Source organism: Lissotriton helveticus, chromosome 4_1, assembly GCF_964261635.1.
Source record: "Lissotriton helveticus chromosome 4_1, aLisHel1.1, whole genome shotgun sequence".
NCBI lineage: Eukaryota > Metazoa > Chordata > Amphibia > Caudata > Salamandridae > Lissotriton > Lissotriton helveticus.
In genome coordinates this window covers 720193441-720207409 of record NC_136063.1, presented here as the reverse complement: position 1 = coordinate 720207409, position 13969 = coordinate 720193441, and the positions used below count along the sequence as shown (strand labels likewise).

At 45.4% G+C, this 13969-nt stretch overlaps 1 protein-coding gene across 4 annotated transcripts in view; it reads right to left on the bottom strand.

Annotated features, from left to right (window-relative positions):
- The window catches only part of TRAPPC8 (trafficking protein particle complex subunit 8), a 1467367-nt gene that overhangs the window by 173446 nt on the left and 1279952 nt on the right, over window positions 1-13969 (bottom strand). For all 4 annotated transcript variants that reach the window (XM_078687367.1, XM_078687364.1, XM_078687365.1 and 1 more), the window contains one exon: window positions 11302-11403. In XM_078687367.1, coding sequence (XP_078543493.1) covers window positions 11302-11403 — 102 coding nt within the window. The remainder of the gene's footprint in view (window positions 1-11301; window positions 11404-13969) is intronic.

The window sequence follows — 13969 nt, the reverse complement described above, 5'->3', positions numbered from 1 at the left end:
ACTGGAGCGTAGACAGGGCGACCTGGCAGATAATACAGTGGGCGACGAGATTAAGAAATTGCTTGCAGAATATCATGAAGAAGCAGATAGGGAGGTTAGGCACATGGGCAAATACGCCTCTGCCAGGGTGTACGGTGAGGGCGAGCGCCCGAGTGCGGTTTTGGCCAATCTCATGAAGGGAGCATGACGTCGACAGCAGGTCACGGTAGTAAATTCTCCCACTGGAGACCCAGTCACCGACGAAAGGGACATAGCTGATGTCTTCAAAAACTACTAGTCAGATCTGTACTCCTCCAAGTGCGGAGATATGGAAGATGAAATTAATGATTATCTAGGCCACATCGACATCCCCACACTGTCCAACTCAGACAGGGAATTCCTTATGCATCCCATTGAAAAGGAGGAAATCCTAGATGCACTGGCCGGCATGAGGTTGAACAGCGCCCCGGGAGCGGACGGGCTCACGGTAGGCTTCTACAAAGCCTTTAAGGACCAACTACTCCCGCACTTATCATCCCTCTTTGACGACATTTGCGTGGAAGGGAGCATGCCACACTCGATGAGGGAGGCTCTCCTGGTTACCATACTGAAGCCGGGGAAGCCACACGATGAATGCAGCTCATACAGACCACTGTCGCTATTGAATATCGATGCCAAACTCTTTGCCAATGTCTTGGCCACCAGCTTGGCGCTCCTTGCAGAGCAACTGGTAGCCCCGGAGCAGGCTGGTTTCCTCCCTGGTAGAAACTTGGTCTACAATATACACACTGTCTTGGGCACGATACAGCATGTGAGACAAGACAGGAAAGCACTGGCTGTATTCCTGGATATGGAGAAGGCCTTTGATTCGGTGGAGTGGCCTTTCATGCGTAAGGTACTGCAACGCATCGGCCTAGGGCAGCCGTTTCTGCAGATGTTGGGGGCGCTATATTACGATCCGCGTGCTCGGCTCCGAATGGGAGACTTCGTCTCAGACTCTTTTCCCATAAGCAGAGGTACTAGGCAAGGGTGCCCTCTATCGCCCCTCCTGTATGCCCTGGTGGCAGAACCGCTGGCGTGCGCTCTGCGAGAATATCACGGGATTGAGGGCATAGGATTCCCAAGCTATAAGATCATAGTGTCCATGTACGCAGACAACACCCTACTGTATGTGCGTGACCCTGACAATAACCTGTCTTCGGTGCTCAGGGAGGTGGTGCGTTTTGGGGCTCTCTCTGGCCTGAAGGTCAATTGGACCAAGTCACTGGCTTTTCCGCTGACGCCGATCACTCAGCCCACATCTATGGAATACCCGCTTCAATGGACCACAGATCCAGTCCGTTATCTCGGGATTCAGTTGCACACGGATGCGGAAACCCTCCTTAGAGCTAACTATGGCACTGCCGTCAGTAAATTAGAGGACGATGTAATTACCTGGAGTAAACTCCCTTTGTCCTTAATGGGGCGCATATCTATAATGAAAATGGTGGTACTCCCCAGATTTTTGTTTTTGCTCATGACCCTCCCGATTGTTCTCCCCAAATCTTTCTTTGCACGGCTGCAGCAGCAGATGGTCAAGCTTGCCTGGGCGGGCGGACAGCCGCGAGTTCGGTGGACGATACTCACTATGCCATACTCTATGGGGGGGCTTGGAGCCCCGGATCTGGAATCATACTACCGTGTAGCACAAGCGTCACATCTACACACTTGGCTGCATGGGGACCGTAACATACCGCATGTCCGCATGGAGACCCTCTTTGCGAGCCCTAACCCTCTTCCACATACGATCTTCCAACCGACTGACCACAGAACTGGCCTATTAGATTCTGTAACAGCCACGAATCATGCCTGGCATAGTCTATTGCAGAAGCAGGGTGGCGCTCTGTTGTACTCGCCGGAGATGCCAATTCACTGGGCCAGATGGCTGCCTCCGCTCAAAGAGAAGGGAGTAGTTACTGCCTTACAGTCACTGAGCATAAAAACAGCAGGTGACCTATTCACTGACGGGGTTGCAAAGACATGGGAACAGGCCCAGGGGACCTGTGACACCCCCCCTTTTGACACGATTCCAGTACCACAGGGTGCGCAGTGCTCTCGGCGACTTGCTGGGTGGGGACATGGCGGAACCACCAGAGGTCCCCGAGCTCACATATGTCATTAAAACTGCTTCCCCCCGGAGACTGTTATCTAATCTATACAAATTGACACAAGCGAACACACACCAAGCATACACTAGGGCGCGCCTAGCATGGCAGACTGATTTAGATACTGTACTAGACGATGACACCTGGCGATATTGCTGTGCTAATATTAAGACAGTATCGCTAATGGCCGACACAGATTGGTTCACTTCAAATTCATAAATCGTGTGTACTACACCCCGGCTAGACTCTGCAGATATGGCTTGAGGGATTCTGCTCGCTGTGAGAGGTGCAGTGCACCAGAGGCAGGCTTCCTACACCTTGCTTGGCAGTGCCCTGGTGTTTGGGACTTCTGGGGGAAAATGTTTGCTGATATTAGTGCACTAACGGAGGTTAACATTACGCCAGACCCCCTGATGGCATTGTTAGGTTACACCTAAAAAGCTGCCAAGGGCGATTAGACGACTAGTTGACATGGGCCTGCTCATGGCCCGCCGGGTCCTTGCTTGCTGCTGAATGAGGGCCCATTGCCCACTTCTAAGAGCTGGAAACACGACATGCTCTATTGCTGCACTCAATCTGAAAACTATAGCGAGCTGCAGCCCCCCACTAGCAGACCTAAGAACTTTTGGGGCCTGTACCAAACTTACTTGAGGGACAGAGAGGGAACTGAGGGGGCTACAGAATGATGGAATGCTGTCCACGAGGAATACAGATGTTACTGTGCTGGAGCTCGGGGGGTTTCCTTTACATTGTTATGGCGTATTGAACAAAATGTCTATTACCAGCAGACCAATTTAACATCATGGTGAAGCGCCGCCTGCCCCACTACGGGTTGTTGGCTGAATGGCTGTGTATATCTGTATTGGAGGGATGCAAAAGTTGTAATGTAAGCAGAGGAAATCAGCAATGTCAGATGGGGGAGGGGGGATTCTGCACGGGATTGTTCTAATATATTGCTGCCTTTCACTCAAATGCAATAAAGAAAGTTAATAAAAAAAATGGAGTCCTGAAAGTCGTCTTCCAGTCTTGCAGCTACAGACACAAGAAAACCAATACAATAAAGAGCTTCTTAAACTTCTCTTTGCAGAGGAGGGTGTTCAAACCCCAAAAGATCCAGAAAGAGATGGAGGCCACCAAATGTTTCCTGAGAACAAGAAAATATAGGAAATAGTTTCCCTGCCCATATTTGACATCTGGAGCAAACTCTGCAACAAACTCAACAGGCCTTTGCTCAGCAGAACAACAGTCTCCTGATGAAAGATGAGGGCCTGATTGACTGGAAAGAATGGGGGAAAGGGAGGAGGCAAGTCTTGAAAGAGAAGGGTGTAGCCTTGCTTGACAATCTGAATTATACAACAGTCTGTAGTAATGGACTGCCAGCATGCCAAGTGAAAAGACAGTTGACCCTGACACAGGGGCAGTTGTTCCCTCAGAGGAGAATTAAGACCGTTTTGCAGGGAATCAGGTACTGTGGAAGAAAATTGCTGCTGCTGTCACCTATGATAGCCACTAGAACCGCCACATCACCTATAGCTGTGTAAGAGCTTTGTCTGCTGATAAACTAGTTGTGAGGGCTGACAGAACCAATAGAGCAGTTCTCCAGAATATATCATAACGTGCAGTGTTGCTGCAGAAACTGGCATGCCAGAGAAACAAGTCAGAAGGATTGCATCTTGGCCTAGTACTCTTTGAATCGCTCCAGGACCTAGATTGCCATTTTACCCAAAATGTGAGCTCTGTCGTAGGGCATCAGATTTCCTTGCACATCCCTTGAAACCTCTGTTGAGCTCATCCATGGGAAGTAGTAGATGCAACTGAGGGTTTTATAGATGTCATGACTGAATCCACCATGTCTAGGTGAGAGGGGAGGTTTTGTTTAGCTGCTTCCGGCTCATTATGCTCAACATTTGCAAAATAGTGACAAAGGAGGTTGGGTAGATTTAGAATTACCATTTGTGCCATCACCCACAAGGATTGGGAATACCATGTCAGAAGGCAAAGTAAAATTGTGGAGTAATGGTAAACGCTCCCCGAAGAAAATACATTTTTCCTCATCGCTTAAATCCTCTGAAACACTATATAGAGAATTAGAGGGAAACAAGTCAGAGTTCTGCTTGAAGGATGAGGAAGCCTGCACAACAATTCTCTCTAAGGAAGGAGAATTATTTGAGAATTTTGGGTCCCCAGGAGATGGGTGATGGCAGTGGGCGGGGCTGTTTACCGCCGAAGCCAGATTGCTCTGTGCAATTAAGATAGGGTTCCAAAAGACCTCATAATAGCATGACTTCCACCGAGCCAAGTTGCAAAATATCTTTGAGAAGGATGGTCTGGTTCTCAAGGACTTCTGTGATCTTGTGTAAGAGTTATCTAATGCTGTATTATTAGTACGTACCTGTCTTAAAGGATCTGCGTGATGATGGATGCCTTTCTACCTTCAAAGTTCAAAGGTTTTAACTAAGGTTCCTAAATCTGGACAGAACCCCGCCAGGCACCCAAGAAGAAGCTACTTTCTACCTGAAACGTTAATTCCGATGGATACAATAGCTCTTGCAGAATACATAAGGACTTTCCCACTTCCTCTGGATGTTTTTGAGACTTATGAATAGTTTCATATTGGCTCCATCCTTTACATCCCTTAACTATATGTGGGCAGGAAAAAAAGCAAGATTTATCTGATGTGATCAATGGCCGACCACCCTTCATATCCCCTGTACGTCACTTTCAGTGTGGCTGCAAGACATGGATGGTCATTGCTGAAGGTCTACTGTGATGAAAACGTTCCTGAATTCAGTCAAGCGTTCACATAATAAATCTGCAGGAGAAGATATCCATTACAAGCTTGATTTTATGGCACGGCACAGAGGCCATATTATGCAAATCTCCTTTATTGCCACAGCTCAGCAGCATTAATTGAAGAACATAGAACTTCAATGAACATCCCAATGAGATATAAAGTCCCTCATGAACAGCCATCTTCCTTCTTTGTTGCTGCTGCTCAGAAAGATAAGTACTGCTTTTACAAGCTTAGTACTTTTAAATTGCCTTTTCCTAATATGCTGTTTGACTATAATATTTGATACCTGATAGTTATTTACTATAATTGTTGACCCTCTATGCATGTTCTGGCTTTTCTAATGCCTTTAATCTTTCATCTGTTTACTTTTCTGTACCAACTCATTGGTCAACATTACACTAAGGGGGCAAAGAGTTAATAGGGTTAATACCCTCTCCCCTAACCCCCCCTTCCCTCCAGTTTTGCTTTGGACAGGACTCGCTTGTCTCGGTCTTTTCACATCGTTTAAACTTTCCTACTGGCTTCCATGAGATTAAACGCCTCGCGCTGAGTTCAACGAGTCCTTCTGCAGCGACCGCTTCCCGATTAACGATCCTCTCTACAGCGGCGATCCCTACCCCTCACAGGGAAGTGAACCGCATATCCCAAACTTTCTGACCCGACAACCTCGATGCGGTCGTGCGTGCTGAGGAGGACCGGGCGAATTTGAGGTAAATACCTCGGCAACCTCCCACGCACGCATACGACGTGCGCGGCAGTCATTTTAAGACCTTGGGAATATTTTCAAGCAATTGCGGGCTCTCCCAACGTTGGAATCAGCTGTTTAAATGACATTACTGGAAAATGTAATAACTACCTTTCTTACGACCGATCAGCTGCTCACACAATACGATCTATTAGAATTAGGTAGGATCTACTGCCAGACATCAATCCTTCACATAATTCAATAATAACAAAAGTTTCTACTGCCAGGCACAATTTACATAGTTCTATCTTTAAAAAAATAAAATAATAAGGGAGGTAGTAAGGTTTAAACCACTACCTCGATAGATACCTTTTCAAGGGACCCCCCTTCTCACTATATTACCATTAACAATGTCTGTACCCCCGCCTCAACTAAATATTGAGGAAAACTTAGAGGAGCTAGTTAATAAGGCTCTGGAGAAGGTCTTGGGCTCAATTGATGAAACCATAAATAAAAAAATAGACTATTTTTCTCTCGTATCACCACGCCCCTCTGCAAGCAAATACGCTGGAGCAGTTAGGGCTCCCAAGAAGAGGGCTTCAGTAGGAAATAAAGGAAAGGGTGCAAAAAAAAAAAAAAACCTCCATCCCCTCATCACGCTCAGAAGGCGGTGACAAGACTGGTGCCTCGGGCACCCCGGATGGGCAAGATAAAGGCCCAGAGCGCCCTATCCACATTGATAGCGACGACAGCTACAAACCAGAGATCGAGCTCTCCTGCTCGTCTGGTGCGGAAGAAGTACAATTAAGGGGAACTGGGAGCTCGGAAGAGGCATCTAAGGCCTCGGGATCTGATATGGGGATCTTCAATCCTTTTGGAGAGAAAATTTTCAATTCTCTACTAATAAAATACCCATTATCACCGGAGTGGACCCCATCCCAACATGTCGTGGACTACCTCTACTTTTGGTTGAGGAAAGAGATCTCCAAAGAAGTCGACCCTAAGCTGATTGAATTAGCCAAAAAAGATGGAGGTCCTAACTCCCAAGGCAGGCTTTTTGGCAAAGATTTCATCAAAGAAATGGCTAAATACGTTGGCACCTTTAGCTCCATACAAAAATCTCAGAAGGAATTTAAAAAAGTGTTTCAGGATAGTTTTTACCAGGGCCGGGAGAATGCGGGGTCGTTTCCCAGGCCATGGAATACCACCCTCATCGGCTGTGGCGGCAGATTTAACAACAACAGCACCCAACAATTCTACCCGCAGATGAACCGCGGAAAACCCTTCAGAGGCGAGCGGAGACAACGTTCCTTTTCATAAGGTAGGAACCTCGAAAGACCTTTTAGATACCCCTCCAAAGGTGGGAGGGAGATTACTCCAATTCGCTGGCAATTGGAATTTAGTAACTCAAGACACTTGGGTCTTGAATACGGTGAAGGGCTACAAGATAGACTTCACTGATACCCCCTTTCAAACAAGACGCCCACAACAGATTGCCTTCTCATCCAGGGTCTCTCAAGAGGTAAAAGACCTATTAAAAAAAGGGGCAATTATCGAGAGAACTGATTTAGGTTTCCTCAGCAACATCTTCCTGGTAGAGAAGAAAAACAAAGAACAGAGACCAGATATAAACCTAAAAGTCTTAAATCACTGTGTAGTCTACCATCACTTCAAGATGGAGGGAATACACCTTTTAAGGGACATTTTAAGAAAAGGCAACTGGCTGACGAGACTCGACCTAAAAGACGCATACCTGACAATCCCAATCTGCAAACCTCATCAAAAATTATTCCAATTCACATGGGAGGGAAAGCTATACCAATTTTGCTGTCTCCCTTTCGGTCTATCTTCCGCCCCTTGTTGCTTCACCAAGGTACTCCGCCCCTTCACTGCTTGGCTCAGGGAGAGGGGAGTGAGACTAATTATATATCTCAACGATATTCTAATAATGGCACAATCAAAACAGACTGTTTCACTTCACACAGACCTCGCAATACATCTCCTAGAACACCTATTTTTTTTTATCATAAACAAGAAAAAATATTGTACAGTACCAAGCCAACAAACACAGTTTTTAGGCTTCCTGGTAGATACTATAAAAACAGAACTGAAACTACCTGCGGAAAAGGTAAGGAAGGTGAGGAAAGAACTAAGGAAGACACTCACTAAAAAGACCTTCCCCCTAAGAGTCCTAGCAAGGATCTTTGGGCCTTCTATCGTCCACAATTCAGGCCATCTTTCCGGGACCACTACATTATCAAGCTCTACAAAGGCTAAAAGCCAAGGCTCTAAGATTAACTCAATCATACTACCAAATGATCTCTTTAGACCAGGAATGAAAGAGCAAACTCCTTTGGTGATTGAAGAATGCCGAAGCATGGAATGGCAGAGCCATTTTTGGGGAGGAACCCGACCTAATAATAGAATCAGACGCGAGTTTGGAAGGATTGGGAGCGAGATGTGGGAGCTCCTCAACAGGGGGTCGGCGGACAACCCAAGAGAAGAAGTTACATATCAACTGCTTAGAATTACTGGCAGGTTCATTTGCAATTCGCTGTTTCACCCAGACGTCAGTGAAATGCTGTGTAACGTTACGGATGGACAATGTGTCAGCAGTTCGATATGTCAACAAACTGGGAGAACCCCACTCCAGAGGCCTAAGGGACCTAGCGAAGGGCTTCTGGGAATATTGTTTGAGCAAAGGAATATCAGTAATAGGGGAACACATTCCTGGATTGAGCAATGGTGTAGCAGACTGGTTCTCCAGGAATTTCAAGGACTCCAGCAACTGGAGACTAGACAGACAAATATTCTTGACTATCCAATCCAGATGGGGTCCCTTCAGGACGGATCTATTTGCGGACCCGTTGAACATCCAACTGAAGGAATTCTTCAGCTGGAGACCGGATCCTCAGGCTCAGAAGGTGGATGCCTTCCTCCAAAATTGGAGGGGTTTGGCTCCCCATGCTTTCCCGCCTTTTGCAATGCTACCTCGCCCTCTCCTTCATGCTCGACATTACACAGAGAACATAGTTGTGATAACTCCACTCTGGAGATCTCAATCCTGGTTTCCAATCATCCTGGAAATGAGCATAGACTTTCCAAACTTAATTCCTTCCTTCCGAGAAATACTCTTGGGTCCAGAAGGGGACATTCATCCCCTCGTAGACCAGGGTCTCCTGGTTCTGGCGGCATGAAAGATTTCGGGAGACAGTGGTGAATCCCAGGGCTTTCGCCAAATGCTTTCAGACTCATTTCTGAGTCATGGGCATCTGGAACAAGGAAAGCATATCGACTGGTATGGAACAAATGGGTTCGCTGGTGTTTTCAACAAAGTTATGATCCTGTTTCAGTTGATTTAGTAAACGTTGTTAACTATCTGTCTGAACTCTTTACTTCAGGCCTGTCTTACAGAACCGTTAATGGCTATAGATCCGCTATTTCTGCAGGTCACTTCCTAGTTAATGGCCTTTCTGTCGGACAGAATTTTCTAACCAAAATGATAATGAGAGGTATGAGAGTTCTTAACCCTCCAAACGCTAAATAGTCCGCCCTACGGGATGTTACACTTGTACTTCGTACCCTATCTTCCCGGGGAGAGAACTCCTCTTTCTCTTTAAAGTGCATCTCTTTTAAACTTACTGTTTTGTTATGTCTAGTATCCTTTAGAATAACTTCAGATGTCAAAGCTTTAGATGTCAAAGTTTTAGATATTTCTAGTAGGGCCGTTCAACCAGAGGTTTTACCTCAAAAAGTTCATTAAAACGATGTCCTCTTCCATCTTTTACCCATTCTTTCCTCAGAATGAAAGACTCTTTGTGGTTAAATGTTTGAAAGAATATGAGAAAATAACTCAAAGTCTGAGTTTGAATGAGAGTCCATTATTAATTACCTACAGATCTCCTCATAAGGGAGTTGCGTCACCAACTTTAGTAAGATGGGTGAAGGAAGTCATGTATGAAAGCGGTGTGGACACCTATCTTTGGAGCACATTCTCTCAGAGGTGCATCAGCTTCCAAAGCCTACTTTCTCGGCGGGGTCTGCAAGAAATACTTATGGCAGCAGACTGGTCAAATGATAGTATGTTTAAAAATTGTTATTTTAGACCACTCTCTAATGTGATTGATAATGTTCTTAATGCACTTCGAACTTGCATAATATGACCTATGTGTCATGCCATATGGGACATTACTTGGAAAAAGTTTTTGTCAGTCTTGCGACGGTGGTTCCGTCCCGCCCCCGTGCTAAGAAAGGGAATCTCTCCTCGTGTTTTGTTAATCTTGCGCTTCTCCTAGCCAAACAAATGGTGGCCACCCGCTGGAAATCGACTAGACCCCCATCCCCAATGGACTGGCATGCAGAGGTACTTCGCTGGGGGGGGGGGGGGGAGCAGAGTTAGGCAGGGGGGAATACAGGGGTCTGAGACAAACACCTATTTCACTGGCACGCACTACTGAATGATTTTGCTGCACTGGATGTTGGTGACTGAAGAGCGCACCCCACCTTAAGAGTGCGGGTTCCATGGAGTAAGTTTGAGCCGGCGGCGCACGCCTCTGTTCCATACCATGCATTTGGGTACTAGCAGTGACCACTGACAGACCATAGGAAAATGACGAATGTTGCCACTACACTACATACACTCGTGAACGACAGGCATTTGTACACACTGATACAGGCTAGGATCTGAGCACAGGGGTGGTTAGGGGAGGCGGGTAAAATGTTTTGTTGCTTTCTGTTATGATATTAATTTTCAGACACTATAGATTGTATGCAGAGCCATTAGTCTGATAATTGATGGTTGTATGGCATAACGGCCCGGTATTTGTTCTGGAATTGCATTGCTGTGATATAAATGCCCGGAATATACCTATGGACAAGTGAACATATTGTTTTTTTTTTCTTTTTACTGTACAATCTGCATAATGCAGGCCAAGTAGGGCGAGATTCTACTGGTTGCTACAATAGAAATGATGTCCTTCCATGGAATTGTAATGTCCAAGGTTTGTATTTTTAAAATCAATAAAAATATTTGAAGAAAAAAATGTGTTGTGCCTTAAAATTTAGATTTTTCACAGCCTGCTGGGTAGGAAATCTGGATTTTATTAAGGACAGGGAGGCTAATATTATCCTACCACTTTTTTTTAATTGAAACCCACCCAGATGTTTTAAGAAGATATTATGGAATTCTATTCTTCTTCTTTCAGAATAAGAATTTACTTCCCTCCGGACCACGATTTGGAAAGCTGTCTTCATTTGGACTCCTGATTACTACATGTTGAACTTTTTTCTTCGCAGTCTAACAAAGAAGGGAGATGGCTGGTCATGGGGGACTTTATATCTCATTGGAATGTTCATTGAAGTTCTATGTTCTTCAATTGTTCGTGTTGAGCTGTGGCAATAAAGAAGATTTGCATAATATTAGCCTCCGTGTCTTTAATAAAATCCAGATTTTCTGCCCAGCAGGTTGTGAAAAATCTAAATTATGCACCCTAAAGGGGTACAGTCCAAACTGACATTTATCTGCATAATTCTATACTGACTTGATATTACATATAAAATATTGCACTTGTTAAACTGGGCTTGAAGCTACCGAAGTAGTAAAGGCATTGAAAATTTCATATGAATCCACGCTGATCTACAAATTCCAGAACACTGGACAATGTTATTGAGTAAAAGACAGAAAATAACAGTCACATTACCTGCTTTGGAGGAAAGGACAATGCTTCTTTTCCGACACATTCAAGGGTAACATGATGCTGACCTTCTAAAATAACCTGCTTGTTGTCTTCAACCACATACGCCTAAAAGACATAAGTTACTTAACATAAAAAATACTTTCATTAGAAAACTAATTTTGGGTAAGGGAAATTTACCAAGAAGAGTTCAGAACTGTGCCACTACAATGCAAACAATCACAACACAAGTCACTACAATGCAGTTTGTACATCAGAAGCACCATTACTTCATAATATAATATTTAAATATCTATATATATCAATCTATATCTATGTATACATATATATGTACAGATATATCTATGAATGAAAAAAACAGGCTACAGGGACGTTACAGTTAGATTCATATTTTTCAGAACTTAGAGTTACCTGAGCGAACTACAACTTACACTCCCACAAAGCACTGCTTATTATCTCATACAATATAGCACTCATGACATGGTCAGTGACATCACTAATGACTTCTCAGATGACATCACTGATGACATCTTCCAGCGAGTGTGTGTACCTCGTAAATGTTTCAGACACTGAAAGATATATACTGAGCTACTGCATAAGTTAAATTACTATTCTCTTTTATTGTATTACTGAGTGTTAGTATTTCTAAAATAGATCATCTGAACTATAATCCTGTTTTGAATACAGGTGCTCTATTTATGAGAACTAGCCTCTATGCATGACACATGTTCCCCATATAATGTAAGTGTATGGTAGTGCTTTGTGACAGTCCAAGCTGTTCATTGAGTCTTCACTTCAAAGGGATAGCTGAGTATATTGTGCTACACGACACAGTGACCTCTTTGCTTAGACCTCTCTCCTTTGTGATGAATAAGTGTATTTGTAGTTTGCAATAAATTCATAGTTTCACTAAGAGCTCCCTTTAGTGTGAAGGCTCAGTGTAGTAGTGGTTTACAACAGACTGACCTCTCTGCTGACCCCTTTCTCCAGGATGAAGAATAACTTTACTAGTGGTTTGTGACACAACATCCTGTTCGTTCGGACTTCTGGACTAATATCTCTTCCCAGGTTGACAAATGGTGGTGTTGCTGTATGCAATAGATTAGCCTGCATGGTTCGACGTCTTACTTTTGTCATTAATGTTTAGAGTAGTGGTTTAGAAGAGAGAGCACTATCAGCTAAGAACTATCTCCTGGGTGATAAGTGAGTGTAGCAGTTGATATGGTTACAGTGAGCTCTCTGGTGTATGTCTCTCACCTGCCACCTTTTCCTATTTTTGAAAAATTAAAGTTGTATTTTATTGAAGTATATTGAAGTTTATTTTTCAGGATAATGTCATCAGTGATGTCACTGACCATGCCATGAGTGATTTAATATGTGAGGGCATAAGCACTGCATTGCGGGCGGTATGAGTTATAGTTAGCTCAGGAAACTATAACTACTGGATTTTTATGGTTTTGTGCGAATGAGTGGCTGTATGGGTGACCGGGTCTATATGTATGTGTGTGAGTGGCTGTATGGGTGTGTGAGTTGTGTGTGAGGAGGTGTGAGGGTCTGTGAGTGGGTGTATTTTTTTTTACTGGGGTCTGGATCCGGCAGAGGACAAAATGGGTCGCTTGAAGTGCCACGGTGATCCGCAGATCCTCGAGCGCTCCTAAAAAAAGCTTTGGGACAATTTCCTGTCCATGAGGGGTCCCTCATGGACCCCCTCCATCAGTTCCATGGGGTCAGGGTACCCCTTTGTATCACTTTGAATTGTTTTTTTAATGGTGTCCAGTGTCCGCTGGTGTGCATAGGTATTTCTGTGTCCGAGACTCAATCAGGATCCTGACAGGAGCAGTTCTGGGCACCGCCAATACCCCACCTAGGTTATATTTACCTCCGCAGAACCAATGAGGGAGCACAAGCACTCTGGCAAGGAGTACACCGACGATTGTTTGAATACGGGGTGGTTTACGTAGGTAGAAGAGAAAATAGGAGGATTAGGCTCAGGGACTGGTGCTTTGGGTAGCTGCAGGGCTGTACAAAATTGAAGGTCCGTGGATCTGCAGGGGTTAACAAGGAGGCACCCCCGGCCAAGCGAACTGCACTGGTCTAACGCCAGCCATTTCTTATCAATGTAGGGGGATAGCCAAGTGCACCCACACACCTGCACCCGCCAGCTCAAAAGTCACTGCCACTCATAGTAACAGGAGGTCCAGGGCTGCACACCCCACGGCAAACCTCCAGGCCACTCCTAGGCCTCTCCGCAACTCTCTGGGTCTCAGGCCAATAGTTGCATCCACCAGACCTCCTGCATTTCTTAGTCGCAGCTTCTGCTTCCCCCTGCTGCTCTCACTCCTGATTTTGCCCGCAGTCAACTTTCTGTTTCAAGAAGATAGTCACCTCTCAAGCGGGCGGCCTGACTGAGCACCACGCTCCGAGACGGGAAGCGTTCCCATGGCCTCCACCTCTACATCTTGGACTAGCCCACACTCCCGGGGCTCGCCGTCTTGACAAGGCCACACCACTTTGGGGGCCGCAGGAAACATAGTGCTCTCCCCTTGCCTCAGTGCTAGGGGGCAAGCACTCTTCCGGGCCCTAGTGGAGTGGTGTGGCTCACTAGTTAGAGGCGGCAGACCTGTAAGCAGAGAACGGCCCGGGACCAGGGTTCAATTCCCGACGCAGCAGGGTC